At 42.5% G+C, this 15100-nt stretch overlaps 1 protein-coding gene across 1 annotated transcript in view; it reads right to left on the bottom strand.

Moving 5' to 3' along the window:
* LOC128666686 (oocyte zinc finger protein XlCOF7.1-like) overlaps positions 1–15100 on the bottom strand; it is a 116592-nt gene that overhangs the window by 38251 nt on the left and 63241 nt on the right. Inside the window, exon 5 of the mRNA XM_053721415.1 lies at positions 7772–8002. Within this exon, the coding sequence (XP_053577390.1) occupies positions 7772–8002 (231 nt within the window). The remainder of the gene's footprint in view (positions 1–7771; positions 8003–15100) is intronic.

Consider the following 15100-nt stretch of genomic DNA (forward strand, 5'->3'; position numbering starts at 1 on the left):
TCCACGGGTCATCATTACTTCTGGGATATAACTCCTCCCCAACAGGAAATGCAAGAGGATTCACCCAGCAGAGCTGCATATAGCTCCTCCCCTCTACGTCAGTCCCAGTCATTCGACCAAGAATCAACGAGAAAGGAGTAACCAAGGGTGAAGTGGTGACTAGAGTATAATTTAAAAGATATTTACCTGCCTTAAAAACAGGGCGGGCCGTGGACTGATCACACAACAGAAGAAAGGAATTTATCAGGTAAGCATAAATTATGTTTTCTTCTGTTATGTGTGATCAGTCCACGGGTCATCATTACTTCTGGGATACCAATACCAAAGCAAAAGTACACGGATGACGGGAGGGAAAGGCAGGCTCATTATACAGAAGGAACCACTGCCTGAAGAACCTTTCTCCCAAAAATAGCCTCCGAAGAAGCAAAAGTGTCAAATTTGTAAAATTTGGAAAAAGTATGAAGTGAAGACCAAGTTGCAGCCTTGCAAATCTGTTCAACAGAGGCCTCATTCTTAAAGGCCCAAGTGGAAGCCACAGCTCTAGTGGAGTGAGCTGTAATTCTTTCAGGAGGCTGCTGTCCAGCAGTCTCATAGGCTAAACGTATTATGCTACGAAGCCAAAAAGAGAGAGAGGTAGCAGAAGCTTTTTGACCTCTCCTCTGTCCAGAGTAAACGACAAACAAGGAAGAAGTTTGGCGAAAATCTTTAGTTGCCTGCAAGTAGAACTTGAGGGCACGAACTACATCCAGATTGTGTAAAAGACGTTCCTTCTTTGAAGAAGGATTTGGACACAAGGATGGGACAACAATCTCTTGATTGATGTTCCTGTTAGTGACTACCTTAGGTAAGAACCCAGGTTTAGTACGCAGAACTACCTTGTCTGAGTGAAAAATCAGATAAGGGGAATCACAATGTAAGGCTGATAACTCAGAGACTCTTCGAGCCGAGGAAATAGCCATTAAAAATAGAACTTTCCAAGATAACATCTTTATATCAATGGAATGAAGGGGTTCAAACGGAACACCCTGTAAAACGTTAAGAACTAAGTTTAAACTCCATGGTGGAGCAACAGCTTTAAATACAGGCTTGATCCTAGCTAAAGCCTGACAAAAGGACTGGACGTCTGGATTTTCTGACAGACGTCTGTGTAACAAGATGGACAGAGCTGAAATCTGTCCCTTTAATGAACTAGCTGATAAACCCTTTTCTAAACCTTCTTGTAGAAAAGACAGTATCCTAGCGATCCTAACCTTACTCCAGGAGTAACCTTTGGATTCGCACCAGTATAGGTATTTCCGCCATATTTTATGGTAAATCCTTCTGGTAACAGGCTTCCTAGCCTGAATTAGGGTATCAATAACCGACTCAGAAAAACCACGTTTTGATAAAATCAAGCGTTCAATTTCCAAGCAGTCAGCTTCAGAGAAGTTAGATTTTGATGTTTGAATGGACCCTGTATCAGAAGGTCCTGTCTTAGAGGTAGAGACCAAGGCGGACAGGATGACATGTCCACTAGATCTGCATACCAAGTCCTGCGTGGCCATGCAGGTGCTATTAGAATTACTGATGCTCTCTCCTGTTTGATTTTGGCAATCAATCGAGGAAGCAGCGGGAAGGGTGGAAACACATAAGCCATCCTGAAGTTCCAAGGTGCTGTCAAAGCATCTATCAGAACTGCTCCCGGATCCCTGGATCTGGACCCGTAGCGAGGAAGTTTGGCGTTCTGGCGAGACGCCATGAGATCTATCTCTGGTTTGCCCCAACGTCGAAGTATTTGGGCAAAGACCTCCGGATGAAGTTCCCACTCCCCCGGATGAAAAGTCTGGCGACTCAAGAAATCCGCCTCCCAGTTCTCCACTCCCGGGATGAGGATTGCTGACAGGTGGCAAGAGTGAGACTCTGCCCAGCGAATTATCTTTGATACTTCCATCATTGCTAGGGAGCTTCTTGTCCCTCCCTGATGGTTGATGTAAGCTACAGTCGTGATGTTGTCCGACTGAAACCTGATGAACCCCCGAGTTGTTAACTGGGGCCAAGCCAGAAGGGCATTGAGCACTGCTCTCAATTCCAGAATGTTTATTGGAAGGAGACTCTCCTCCTGATTCCATAGTCCCTGAGCCTTCAGAGAATTCCAGACAGCGCCCCAACCTAGTAGGCTGGCGTCTGTTGTTACAATTGTCCAGTCTGGCCTGCTGAATGGCATCCCCCTGGACAGGTGTGGCCGATAAAGCCACCATAGAAGAGAATTTCTGGTCTCTTGATTCAGATTCAGAGTAGGGGACAAATCTGAGTAATCCCCATTCCACTGACTTAGCATGCATAATTGCAGCGGTCTGAGGTGTAGGCGTGCAAAAGGTACTATGTCCATTGCCGCTACCATTAAGCCGATCACCTCCATGCATTGAGCTACTGACGGGTGTTGAATGGAATGCAGGACGCGGCATGCATTTTGAAGCTTTGTTAACCTGTCTTCTGTCAGGTAAATCTTCATTTCTACAGAATCTATAAGAGTCCCCAAGAATGGAACTCTTGTGAGAGGAAAGAGAGAACTCTTCTCTTCGTTCACTTTCCATCCATGCGACCTTAGAAATGCCAGAACTAACTCTGTATGAGACCTGGCAGTTTGAAAGCTTGAAGCTTGAATTAGAATGTCGTCTAGGTACGGAGCTACCGAAATCCCTCGCGGTCTTAGTACCGCTAGAAGGGCACCCAGAACCTTTGTGAAGATTCTTGGAGCCGTAGCCAATCCGAATGGAAGAGCTACAAACTGGTAGTGCCTGTCTAAGAAGGCAAACCTTAGATACCGGTGATGATCTTTGTGGATCGGTATGTGAAGGTAAGCATCCTTTAAATCCACTGTGGTCATGTACTGACCCTCTTGGATCATGGGTAAGATTGTCCGAATAGTTTCCATTTTGAACGATGGAACTCTTAGGAATTTGTTTAGAGTCTTTAAATCTAAGATTGGCCTGAAAGTTCCCTCTTTTTTGGGAACCACAAACAGGTTTGAGTAGAACCCTTGTCCTTGTTCCGACCGCGGAACCGGATGGATCACTCCCATTAATAACAGATCTTGTACGCAGCGTAGAAACGCTTCTTTCTTTATCTGGTTTGTTGACAACCTTGACAGATGAAATCTCCCTCTTGGGGGAGATAATTTGAAGTCTAGAAGGTATCCCTGCGATATGATCTCTAGAGCCCAGGGATCCTGAACATCTCTTGCCCAGGCCTGGGCGAAGAGAGAGAGTCTGCCCCCCACTAGATCCGGTCCCGGATCGGGGGCTCTCGGTTCATGCTGTCTTTGGGGCAGCAGCAGGTTTCCTGGCCTGCTTGCTCTTGTTCCAGGACTGGTTAGGCTTCCAGCCTTGCCTGTAACGAGCAACAGCTCCTTCCTGTTTTGGTGCAGTGGAGGTTGATGCTGCTCCTGTTTTAAAGTTCCGAAAGGGACGAAAATTAGACTGTCTAGCCTTAGCTTTGGCTTTGTCTTGAGGTAGGGCGTGGCCCTTACCTCCTGTAATGTCAGCGATAATCTCTTTCAAACCGGGCCCAAATAAAGACTGCCCCTTGAAAGGTATATTAAGTAATTTGGACTTAGAAGTAACATCAGCTGACCAGGATTTTAGCCACAGCGCCCTACGTGCCTGTATGGCGAATCCTGAGTTCTTAGCCGTAAGTTTGGTTAAATGTACTACGGCCTCCGAAATGAAGGAATTAGCTAGTTTAAGGACTCTAAGCCTGTCCGTAATGTCGTCTAGCGTAGATGAACTAAGGTTCTCTTCAAGCGACTCAATCCAAAATGCTGCCGCAGCCGTAATCGGCGCGATACATGCAAGGGGTTGTAATATAAAACCTTGTTGAACAAACATTTTCTTAAGGTAACCCTCTAATTTTTTATCCATTGGATCTGAGAAAGCACAGCTATCCTCCACCGGGATAGTGGTACGCTTAGCTAAAGTAGAAACTGCTCCCTCCACCTTGGGGACCGTTTGCCATAAGTCCCGAGTGGTGGCGTCTATTGGAAACATCTTTCTAAATATTGGAGGGGGTGAGAACGGCACACCGGGTCTATCCCACTCCTTAGTAACAATTTCAGTTAGTCTCTTAGGTATAGGAAAAACGTCAGTACTCGCCGGTACCGCAAAGTATTTATCCAACCTACACAGTTTCTCTGGTATTGCAACGGTGTTACAATCGTTGAGAGCTGCTAAGACCTCCCCTAGTAATACACGGAGGTTCTCCAATTTAAATTTAAAATTTGAAATATCTGAGTCCAATCTGTTTGGATCAGAACCGTCACCCACAGAATGAAGCTCTCCGTCCTCATGCTCTGCGAGCTGTGACGCAGTATCAGACATGGCCCTAGCATTGTCAGCGCACTCTGTTCTCACCCCAGAGTGATCACGCTTGCCTCTTAGTTCTGGTAATTTAGACAAAACTTCAGTCATAACAGTAGCCATATCTTGTAATGTTATCTGTAATGGCCGCCCAGATGTACTAGGCGCCAAAATATCACGCACCTCCCGGGCGGGAGATGCAGGTACTGCCGCGTGAGGCGAGTTAGTCGGCATAACTCTCCCCTCGCTGTTTGGTGAAATTTGTTCACATTGTACAGATTGACTTTTATTTAAAGTAGCATCAATACAGTTAGTACATAAATTTCTATTGGGCTCCACCTTGGCATTGGAACAAATGACACAGATATCTTCCTCTGAGTCAGACATGTTTAACACACTAGCAAAAAACTTACAACTTGGTTATAATCTTTTTTAGCAAAAAACGTACTGTGCCTCAAAGAGGTACTAACGATTAAATGACAGTTGAAATAGTGAACTGAAAAACAGTTATAGCATCAAACTTTAAAACAACAAAACTTTTAGCAAAGGTTTGTTCCCATTAGTAAAATAACAATAATTAAATTTGACATAAAAAATACAAAGCAACGTTTTTATTCACAGTCACTATAAGAATTCTCACAGCTCTGCTGAGAGAATTTACCTCCCTTCAAAGAAGTTTGAAGACCCCTGAGAGCTATCAGAGATGAACCGGATCATGCAGGAAAAATAAAAGTAACTGACTGGTATTTTTTGATGCGTAGCAAAGAGCGCCAAAACGGCCCCTCCCTCTCCCACACAGCAGTGAAGAGAAACGAAACTGTCACAAATAAAGCCAAAAAACTGCCAAGTGGAAAATAATGCCCAAATATTTATTCACACAGTACCTCAGCAATGTAAACGATTCTACATTCCAGCAAAAACGTTTAACATGATAAATAGTTATTAAAAAGGATTAGTGACCTTTAACAGAGTAGTTCCGGTGAAATACCATCCCCAGAATACTGAAGTGTATACATACATGTCATTTTAACGGTATGGCAGGATTTTCTCATCAATTCCATTCAGAAAATAAAAACTGCTACATACCTCAATGCAGATTCCTCTGCCCGCTGTCCCCTGATCTGAAGCCTTTACCTCCCTCAGATGGCCGAGAACAGCAATATGATCTTAACTACTCCGGTTAAAATCATAGTAAAAAACTCTGACAGATTCTTCCTCAAACTCTGCCAGAGAAGTAATAACACGCTCCGGTGTTATTTTAAAATAACAAACTTTTGATTGAAGTCATAAAAACTAAGTATAATCACCATAGTCCTCTCACACATCCTATCTAGTCGTTGGGTGCAAGAGAATGACTGGGACTGACGTAGAGGGGAGGAGCTATATGCAGCTCTGCTGGGTGAATCCTCTTGCATTTCCTGTTGGGGAGGAGTTATATCCCAGAAGTAATGATGACCCGTGGACTGATCACACATAACAGAAGAAAATTGCTTCAAAAATTCCAAAATTTTAACAGTACACCCACTAAGCTTTAGAAGGATTGCACCACAAGTAACAAAGCAATAGACCCCCAAATGAAAAAAAACGGATTGATAAGTGTCTAAAACCGGTTAAAAACCCCTAAAGCACCTTGCCACAGCTCTGCTGTGGCCCTACCTGCCCTTAGGAAGCGATAATATGGTGTTTAAAGCTTCAATTAGTCCCTCAGAAGACTCTCAGGACCTCAGGAGAAGTTGCATGCTGCTTGTAAATGTAGGCCCCGCCCACCTCACTCGATGTTGCTGGGGCCTACACAAAACTAACAAACCCTGCCATGTGGGTTATAAACAACCCCAAAGAACCCTCAAGCAAATGTCCCATAAAACAGAAAACGTTACTCCCAGACTCCCAAATTCACATAACAAACTGAGTGCCCACACAAAAATTAACCCTTTATGCAAGCTAGTAAAAACCTCTGATAACACTAGGATTACTGCTTCCCCTTCCCCTAATGGGGACACTGTCAGCCTTTCTGAGTTAACACATTCTCTGCAGAAAATATGACTGAACATACCTCATTGCTGTATAGCAAGAAACCGTTCCTCACACTGAAGTTTTCCTGTACTCCTCATCTTCTGTGGGAACAGCAGTGGACCTTAGTTACAAATGCTAAGATCATAATCCTCCAGGCAGAAATCTTCATCTATGTCCTGCCTGAGAGTAAATAGTACAACACCGGTACCATTTAAAAATAACAAACACTTGATTGAAGATAAAATAAAACTAACAGTTTAACACCTCTTCTCTTTACCCTTCCTGCTTAGAGCCAGCAAAGAGAATGACTGGGGGTGGAGTTAAGGGGGGAGCTACATAGACAGCTCTGCTGTGGTGCTCTCTTTGCTACTTCCAGTCAGGAAGGACATTATAGAACTAACAATTGCCCAGCACTCACAGTCCACATACAGGTGCACGCAGCAAGGATCCTGCACAAATCCTTCAAAGTAATGACCAATCCAGAAAAGAGCCACAGCACCTACTTATGCATCAAAATGTAGATTTATTGGTGAGATATCACAATGTACAGAAACAACGTTTCGGTCAACAATAGACCTTAATCATGTTATCAGGAAGGACAATATCCCACAAGTTAGGATGAATCCGTGGACTCGGTACATCTTGCAAAAGAAATAAGGTGTTTTTCTTTTTAAGATTTATATATATATATATTATCTGAAGTGTAGGATCCCCCATAACCTCCATGAACCCCCCCCCCCCCGAACAGCTCTCTAAGCCTCCCCCCTCGACCTATTGGCCGACATCTTAGGTACTAGCAGCTGCCTGCCAGTACCCAGTTTACTAAAAAAAAATTGCTCTTTTTTTCTCTCTAAAAAACAACAACAACCCATTGTATTGTAGCTGCCCCTCCTCAATACCTTACCCCCCTCCCAAACATTTTCCCCCCTTCAGATCCCTTTCACTTTGCTTCTGCCTTCTTGGACTTTAACGTTACTGTTGGTGAGCGCGCTCCCGAGCTCTGCCTCTGCCCTCTTGCACGCTCCCGGACACTCAGGAACAGGATCAGGAAATTGCACCAGCGATGGGCCACCCACCCTCCTCCCTGCTATGGCTCCCACCCACCAACGATCGGAACCATCACTGGCCGATGCAGAGAGGGCCACAGAGTGGCTCTCTCTGCATCGGATGCTTAAAAAAGGTTATTGCAGGATGCCTCAATATCAAGGCATCACTGCAATAACCTGAAAGCGTCTGGAACGCTTAAAAACCCTGAGGACGTACAGGGTTCGTCCTTGGTCATTAAGTGACAGTTTTTGTAGGACGTACCCTGTACGTCCTTGGTCCTTAAGGAGTTAAGCTCAAAAACAGGTTTCAGTATAAAAATAAATAAATTATATATTGACCAATCTGTAAAATAAATGTTAATGTTCAAATCCACTTACTCATTGGCTTTTGTATGTAGGAGCAGCTGGGTCCATTATTTGTCCTGCATGTGTGCTGCCTTGTGGTGCATATCGTCAGCTCATCGGGGGTGCAGCTGGGTCCATTATTTGTCCTGAATGTGTGCTGCCTTGTGGTGCATATCGCCAGCTCATCGGGGGTGCAGCTAGACCGTGACTTGGCTGTGGCTGTTTGCGGAGATTTAGGCTTGGCAGTGCCGATTGGTCCTTTGGCTGGATAAAGAACATCATTAGCATAGGTAGCGCAGGTACTGCTATAATGATTGCTGCTCCTGTATACTGATACTGACACTATGCTCAAGGATGATTTCTCTAGCCTGCGGATGGTAGTATCGGCTTTATCTGGCGCCTTTTATGGCTTTGTAATGTACTTTTTAGGGCTAGATTATGAGAAGCGCACTAACTGTAGCGCACAAGCAATAAGGGCTATTTCTTGGCTTTATGCATACAACGGAAATAGCGTGTGTATCATATTTATGCTATATTAATATTTATTAAACGGTTTAACTGTGTATTTAATGTATATATTTCACACTCCAGTGTTCTCCACTATATATATATATATATATATATATATATATATATATACACATACACACACACGTATATATATATGAGCAAGTTATACCAGCTGTAGTTGGGAAATAATCAAAGGGTTGAGTTACAAAGAAGCCAAAAATGTTGGCAGCTTTGGTGCAAGGGGGTAATACTGTACAAGATTTAAAAGAGAAAAGAAACTGAGAAATACCCTTAGTCCAGCACAACTCATTGACCCAAATGCCAAAATACCCTGATAATATGTATAGGCTGAGGATGAACACAGAAAGCAGTGATGCGCACTATTGAAATCCAATCACTTTTATTAAAACAATACAGATACACTCAAAAAAAAGGTTTTTATTAGTACCGTGTGCATCTATACTTCATTCAGTCACCAAACTCTACAAAATACACAAACAACTGCTGCTCTGTTAAAAATATTAGCAAAAGTTCTTATCAACTGCTGTTGCCGGCCTTGAAATCTTCGCATGCATCCGTAAAAACATTGTGTTTTTGGACAGGTCTTGATAAATATGACTCAAAATTGTCAGTTAGTAGCGAAGCAATAGACACTTAAAGCGGACAGTATTTTTTGATCATTTTGTTTATCAGTTTTTTGTGATACCACATAAGGCCAGCCATGGTTGCACCACCATAAATACAATACGCTATGTGTTAGTTACAAATATTGTATTAACTTTTTTTGTCACTGAACAGGTTAATCCTATTTCACCCAGCATTTAAATAGCTTTCTTGTGACAAGTTGGAATCACATGCCTGATGAAGCCCAATGGAATCGTAATGGGTGAAACACGTGTTGCTATGCAGTACACGCCCACTGGAGCTCCGTGAGCATGGTGTTCTGTTCTGTTGTGGTTGGAGCTGGCTTACCCCCGAGAAACGTGCCCTAGTCCTGGTTGCTAGGAGGAAGCAGTAAGTCAATGGGACAGCTCACCGCCGACTATGTCGCTAGTCTATCCGGAGAAGCAGGTGATTTGATTCTGATAAAGTCCTGCATCGGAGGAAGCGCAAACACAGCTGTTTTCTGAGTGAGTCGGAATGTATCTGGGGAGGTGAGCTGTAAATAATTTACCACTTTGAAGGTCTGGGGAAATGCCACTCCACCATCACTGACTGTATTCTCTGTTTAACATTTGTTGAAGACTAACAGACTAAGCAAGCTGTACTAACTTTCTGAGCTGTCCGCTTTAAGTGTCTTTTGCTTCGCTACTAACTGACAATTTTGAGTCATATTTATCAAGACCTGTCCAAAAACACAATGTTATTACGGATGCATGCGAAGATTTCAAAGCCGGCAACAGCAGTTGATATGAACTTTTGCTAATATTTTTAACAGAGCAGCAGTTGTTTGTGTATTTTGTAGAGTTTGGTGACTAAGGGTATTTCTCAGTGTCTTTTCTCTTTTAAATATATATATATATATATATATATATATATATATATATATATATATATATATATATATATATATAAAATAATCCAGAAATGTTAACTGTATGCTTTGTATTCAGTAGAAATCTGTTTGTTAAAACACGAGCGAGTGCCTACCTTTGTGGATTATTGTGTACTGGAATTTGGCTGGCACCCTGGGAGTTGGATCAATGAGAGAGTGCTGGGTTCCTTTAAAGATGTGTGTGTATATATATATATATATATATAGGGAGTGCAGAATTATTAGGCAAGTTGTATTTTTGAGGATTAATTTTATTATTGAACAACAACCATGTTCTCAATGAACCCAAAAAACTCATTAATATCAAAGCTGAATAGTTTTGGAAGTAGTTTTTAGTTTGTTTTTAGTTATAGCTATTTTAGGGGGATATCTGTGTGTGCAGGTGACTATTACTGTGCATAATTATTAGGCAACTTAACAAAAAACAAATATATACCCATTTCAATTATTTATTTTTACCAGTGAAACCAATATAACATCTCAACATTCACAAATATACATTTCTGACATTCAAAAACAAAACAAAAACAAATCAGTGACCAATATAGCCACCTTTCTTTGCAAAGACACTCAAAAGCCTGCCATCCATGGATTCTGTCAGTGTTTTGATCTGTTCACCATCAACATTGCGTGCAGCAGCAACCACAGCCTCCCAGACACTGTTCAGAGAGGTGTACTGTTTTCCCTCCTTGTAAATCTCACATTTGATGATGGACCACAGGTTCTCAATGGGGTTCAGATCAGGTGAACAAGGAGGCCATGTCATTAGATTTTCTTCTTTTATACCCTTTCTTGCCAGCCACGCTGTGGAGTACTTGGACGCGTGTGATGGAGCATTGTCCTGCATGAAAATCATGTTTTTCTTGAAGGATGCAGACTTCTTCCTGTACCACTGCTTGAAGAAGGTGTCTTCCAGAAACTGGCAGTAGGACTGGGAGTTGAGCTTGACTCCATCCTCAACCCAAAAAGGCCCCACAAGCTCATCTTTGATGATACCAACCCAAACCAGTACTCCACCTCCACCTTGCTGGCGTCTGAGTCGGACTGGAGCTCTCTGCCCTTTACCAATCCAGCCACGGGCCCATCCATCTGGCCCATCAAGACTCACTCTAAAACCTTAGAAAAATCAGTCTTGAGATATTTCTTGGCCCAATCTTGACGTTTCAGCTTGTGTGTCTTGTTCAGTGGTGGTCGTCTTTCAGCCTTTCTTACCTTGGCCATGTCTCTGAGTATTGCACACCTTGTGCTTTTGGGCGCTCCAGTGATGTTGCAGCTCTGAAATATGGCCAAACTGGTGGCAAGTGGCATCTTGGCAGCTGCACGCTTGACTTTTCTCAGTTCATGGGCAGTTATTTTGCGCCTTGGTTTTTCTACACGCTTCTTGCGACCCTGTTGACTATTTTGAATGAAACGCTTGATTGTTCGATGATCACGCTTCAGAAGCTTTGCAATTTTAAGAGTGCTGCATCCCTCTGCAAGATATCTCACTATTTTTTACTTTTCTGAGCCTGTCAAGTCCTTCTTTTGACCCATTTTGCCAAAGGAAAGGAAGTTGCCTAATAATTATGCACACCTGATATAGGGTGTTGATGTCATTAGACCACACCCCTTCTCATTACAGAGATGCACATCACCTAATATGATTAATTGGTAGTAGGCTTTCGAGCCTATACAGCTTGGAGTAAGACAACATGCATAAAGAGGATGATGTGGTCAAAATACTCATTTGCCTAATAATTCTGCACTCCCTGTATATATATATATATATATATATATATATGCACACACACACACATATATATTTATATATATATATATATATATATATATATACATACACACACACATATATATATATATATATATATATATATATATATATATATATATATATATATAAAAAAGGTAATAGAAGACAACCCTCACTGGGCTTAAGGACAAGCAATAGAAGCTTTTATTTACGTGACGTTTCAGGGACAGCTCCCCTTAATCAGACCAACAATAAAATGTGACAAGCAAACATTTATACCCTCCAAGATCCTCCCCCAGTGAACAGAAATTGCGCCAAAACGGTTGTCAAAATACATACACACCAAAATACAAGTTAATTAGTATCAGATACAATGTACCCAATCTATCCCAGAACATCCACCTCAGTCTAAGTGAACATATAACATTAAAAAGTACAAATTACAAGACAAAGTCATGGACATAACTTCTTTCAGGGACTAACAATGGAGGACAAGGGACATCGCTTTAAGAAGCCTAGTGCCTTTGAACCACCCACCACTAACCCCAGCATTCGCACCTTTACCAGGATTGTCCAGCAGAAAGCAGCAGGTTCTACTGCACCTTAACACAAGAACAATATGACATCCGCAGACTGGGCAGCCACAAGTACACTGATCAATGATGCTTCTATTGCAATTCCCCGACAAGGGAGGTGCAATAGTGATACAGGACTATCATGATTATAAAAAGGAAATTGTGTTACAGCTAACGGATGCCCTCACATACAAGTCTTTACCTTGTGATCCGACTATCACCTACAAGACCCGCATTGGCAGTGTCATTAAACATGCCTATCAGAAACAATGGATTGACAGGCACCTGAGGGATTGGTTGACTGTAAAATATCAGGTCAGACCTATTATCTACACCCTGCCTAAAATCCACAAAAGACTGGATTCCCCACCGGGTTGTCCCATTGTCTCCGCCAGGGGATCTTTACTCCAACCTCTGGCCACTTACGTGGACTCTTTACTACAGCCTTTTGTACTCAACATGCAATCATACCTACGGGATTCCCTGTCTCTTATTGACATACTCTCTCGGGTGATTGACATCGGGCCTGATGACATTTAGGCTAGCATGGACGTTACTAGCCTTTATACAATAATCCCAAAAGAATCTGGTATCCAGATCATATCCCAATGCTTGAACAGATACCCCTACGTGGGTCCACCTCCGGAATTTATTGTGGAACTCCTGACCCTATGCTTAAAGTTGAACTACTTTAAATTTGAGAAAAGTTTCAATCTACAGCTGACCGGTACAGCCATGGGCTCCAATATGGCTCCGGCATAGAAGAAAATATTTTTAAGGTATATGAACAGACACGAGTCTTGCACTACAAGAGGTACATTGATGATATTCTCCTTATCTGGAGGGGCACTGAAGAATCCCTGATGAACTGGACCAACCACCTGAATGCACTGAATGAACCGGTAAAATTAAAGGTGTGTGCCAGCTGTCAACAGGTTGACTTCTTGGACCTCAGGATCTTCAAGGAGGGAGCAGCTCTGGGCACTACACTCTACAAAAAAGAAACTGACAGAAACACTATCCTCCATGCCTCCAGCTGCCACCCACAGTCAATCATCAAAGTGATTCCAAAGGCCCAAATGTTTCGGGTGGTACGCAACAACACTTCGGACGCACAATGTCAACTACAACTTGATGAAATGGAACGCAAATTTGCTGCTAGAGGTTATGATAAGGCCACGATTAGGTCTTCCAGACTGGCAGCAACCAGTGGTACTGGTGAGACACTATTAGACAGGGAAGTACCCACTTTAAAACCTCCAAGGACCAACTTCATTACTACCTTTACCCCTAAAACTAGGGGACTGGGTACCACTCTCAAGGAACACTGGGAAATAGTGAGTACTGATATGACACTGCCCTATATTAAGCATGATCCACCGAGAATTGGATACAGACGGGGCAGGAACTTGAGGGATCTCCTAATGGTAACAGACCCCATTAAGAGCTACAGCACTGACAGTGTAACTGTCTCTACACGACTTGGTTCTTTCAAGTGCCCTAGCTGCACTACCTGCAACACTATGCTGCACGGCAGTCACTTTAGACATCCCCATAACAACCAAAGGTATGCAATCAAACACCATCTTAACTGCACCACAAAGCTTGTCATATACATGCTGAACTGTATTTGTGGACTATTCTACATCAGCAAGACTGATGACAATATAAAAAAACATATGGCTAACCATAGAAGTGCCATACGGGCGGCAATTGACAAAGGGAAAAGCGACCAGCCGGTTGCTAGGCACTTCATGGAACAGGGACATACAGTCAAGGATCTCAGATTCATGCTTATCGATCATGTACACCTGCTTAGGAGGGGTGGTGATAGGCACAAACTCCTACTACTGAAGGAAGCAGAATGGATCTACATACTGGATACCATCCACCCTAAAGGACTGAATATGGGTAACGATTGGCACTGCTTTTTATAAGTATGTTTGACCCTTTCATTTTATTTTATTGTATTTTATGTTATTCTATTTTACATATATCTGTTGGGTACATACTCCCCTACCTGGGATGTTTGAACACCATATGGACTTTGGTTACTGTAAGCCTATTTTTTGCTGTTTATCATTAGCTGTTGTCCAGGCTGGGTAACTTTATTGTAGTGGCTAGCTCATATCAGTGCTCTTTCTATGTACATATGAGTATACATTTATTATGATATTAGGCCAAATTGAAAGCTTAGTGGGACATAGCGTCCCATACCCCTATTACTGAGTCCACTAGCCTTATTCTGGGACCCGCTCATTGTAGCCTTTGACTTGTTGTATATACTTATATGCGCATATTTATAGGTATTTAGTACAGCATGCACACTACAGCTTTTATAATACATCATATATTTTATGGCCCTGTCACCTTTTGCAATGTGCTTCTCTTGCATGCTGGCTTTCACATACTCCTTACTGTAAATGGCTCCGCTGTACGTTGTGTGTGCAGCTTATTCATTGTGTTCATTATGTGCATACATTACATCCCGACTGTCTACTCATTATTCACATATATCTGCTGGCTACACCCCTCAAGGCAGAACACTGTGCGATCTGCGTTCTTATCTCAGAAACTGAAGGGTCTCTGCAGAAAGAACGGCAGTGTCAGTTAAAAAAATATATTTTGCCTGCACTTAATTTCTGCCTGCAGGTGTCACTGCTCCGTTCTATATTAATGGAAATATTTGCTACGTTCCTCTCTTTTTAAATTTCCTCTCACTTTCTGATCTCCAGTGCGGTACAGGGTAACAACACATTGCAGAAAAGGTAAGTCAGGGTGTGTGTGTGTATGTGGTGTGTGTGTGTATATGTGGTGTGTGTGTATATGTGGTGTGTGTGTATGTGTATATGTGGTGTGTGTGTGTATATGCGGTGTGTGTGTGTATATGCGGTGTGTGTGTGTGTATATGTGGTTTGTGTGTGTATATATATATATATATATGGTGTGTGTGTATATGGTGTGTGTATGTG

This window comes from Bombina bombina, chromosome 7 (assembly GCF_027579735.1).
Source record: "Bombina bombina isolate aBomBom1 chromosome 7, aBomBom1.pri, whole genome shotgun sequence".
Taxonomy (NCBI): Eukaryota; Metazoa; Chordata; class Amphibia; order Anura; family Bombinatoridae; genus Bombina; species Bombina bombina.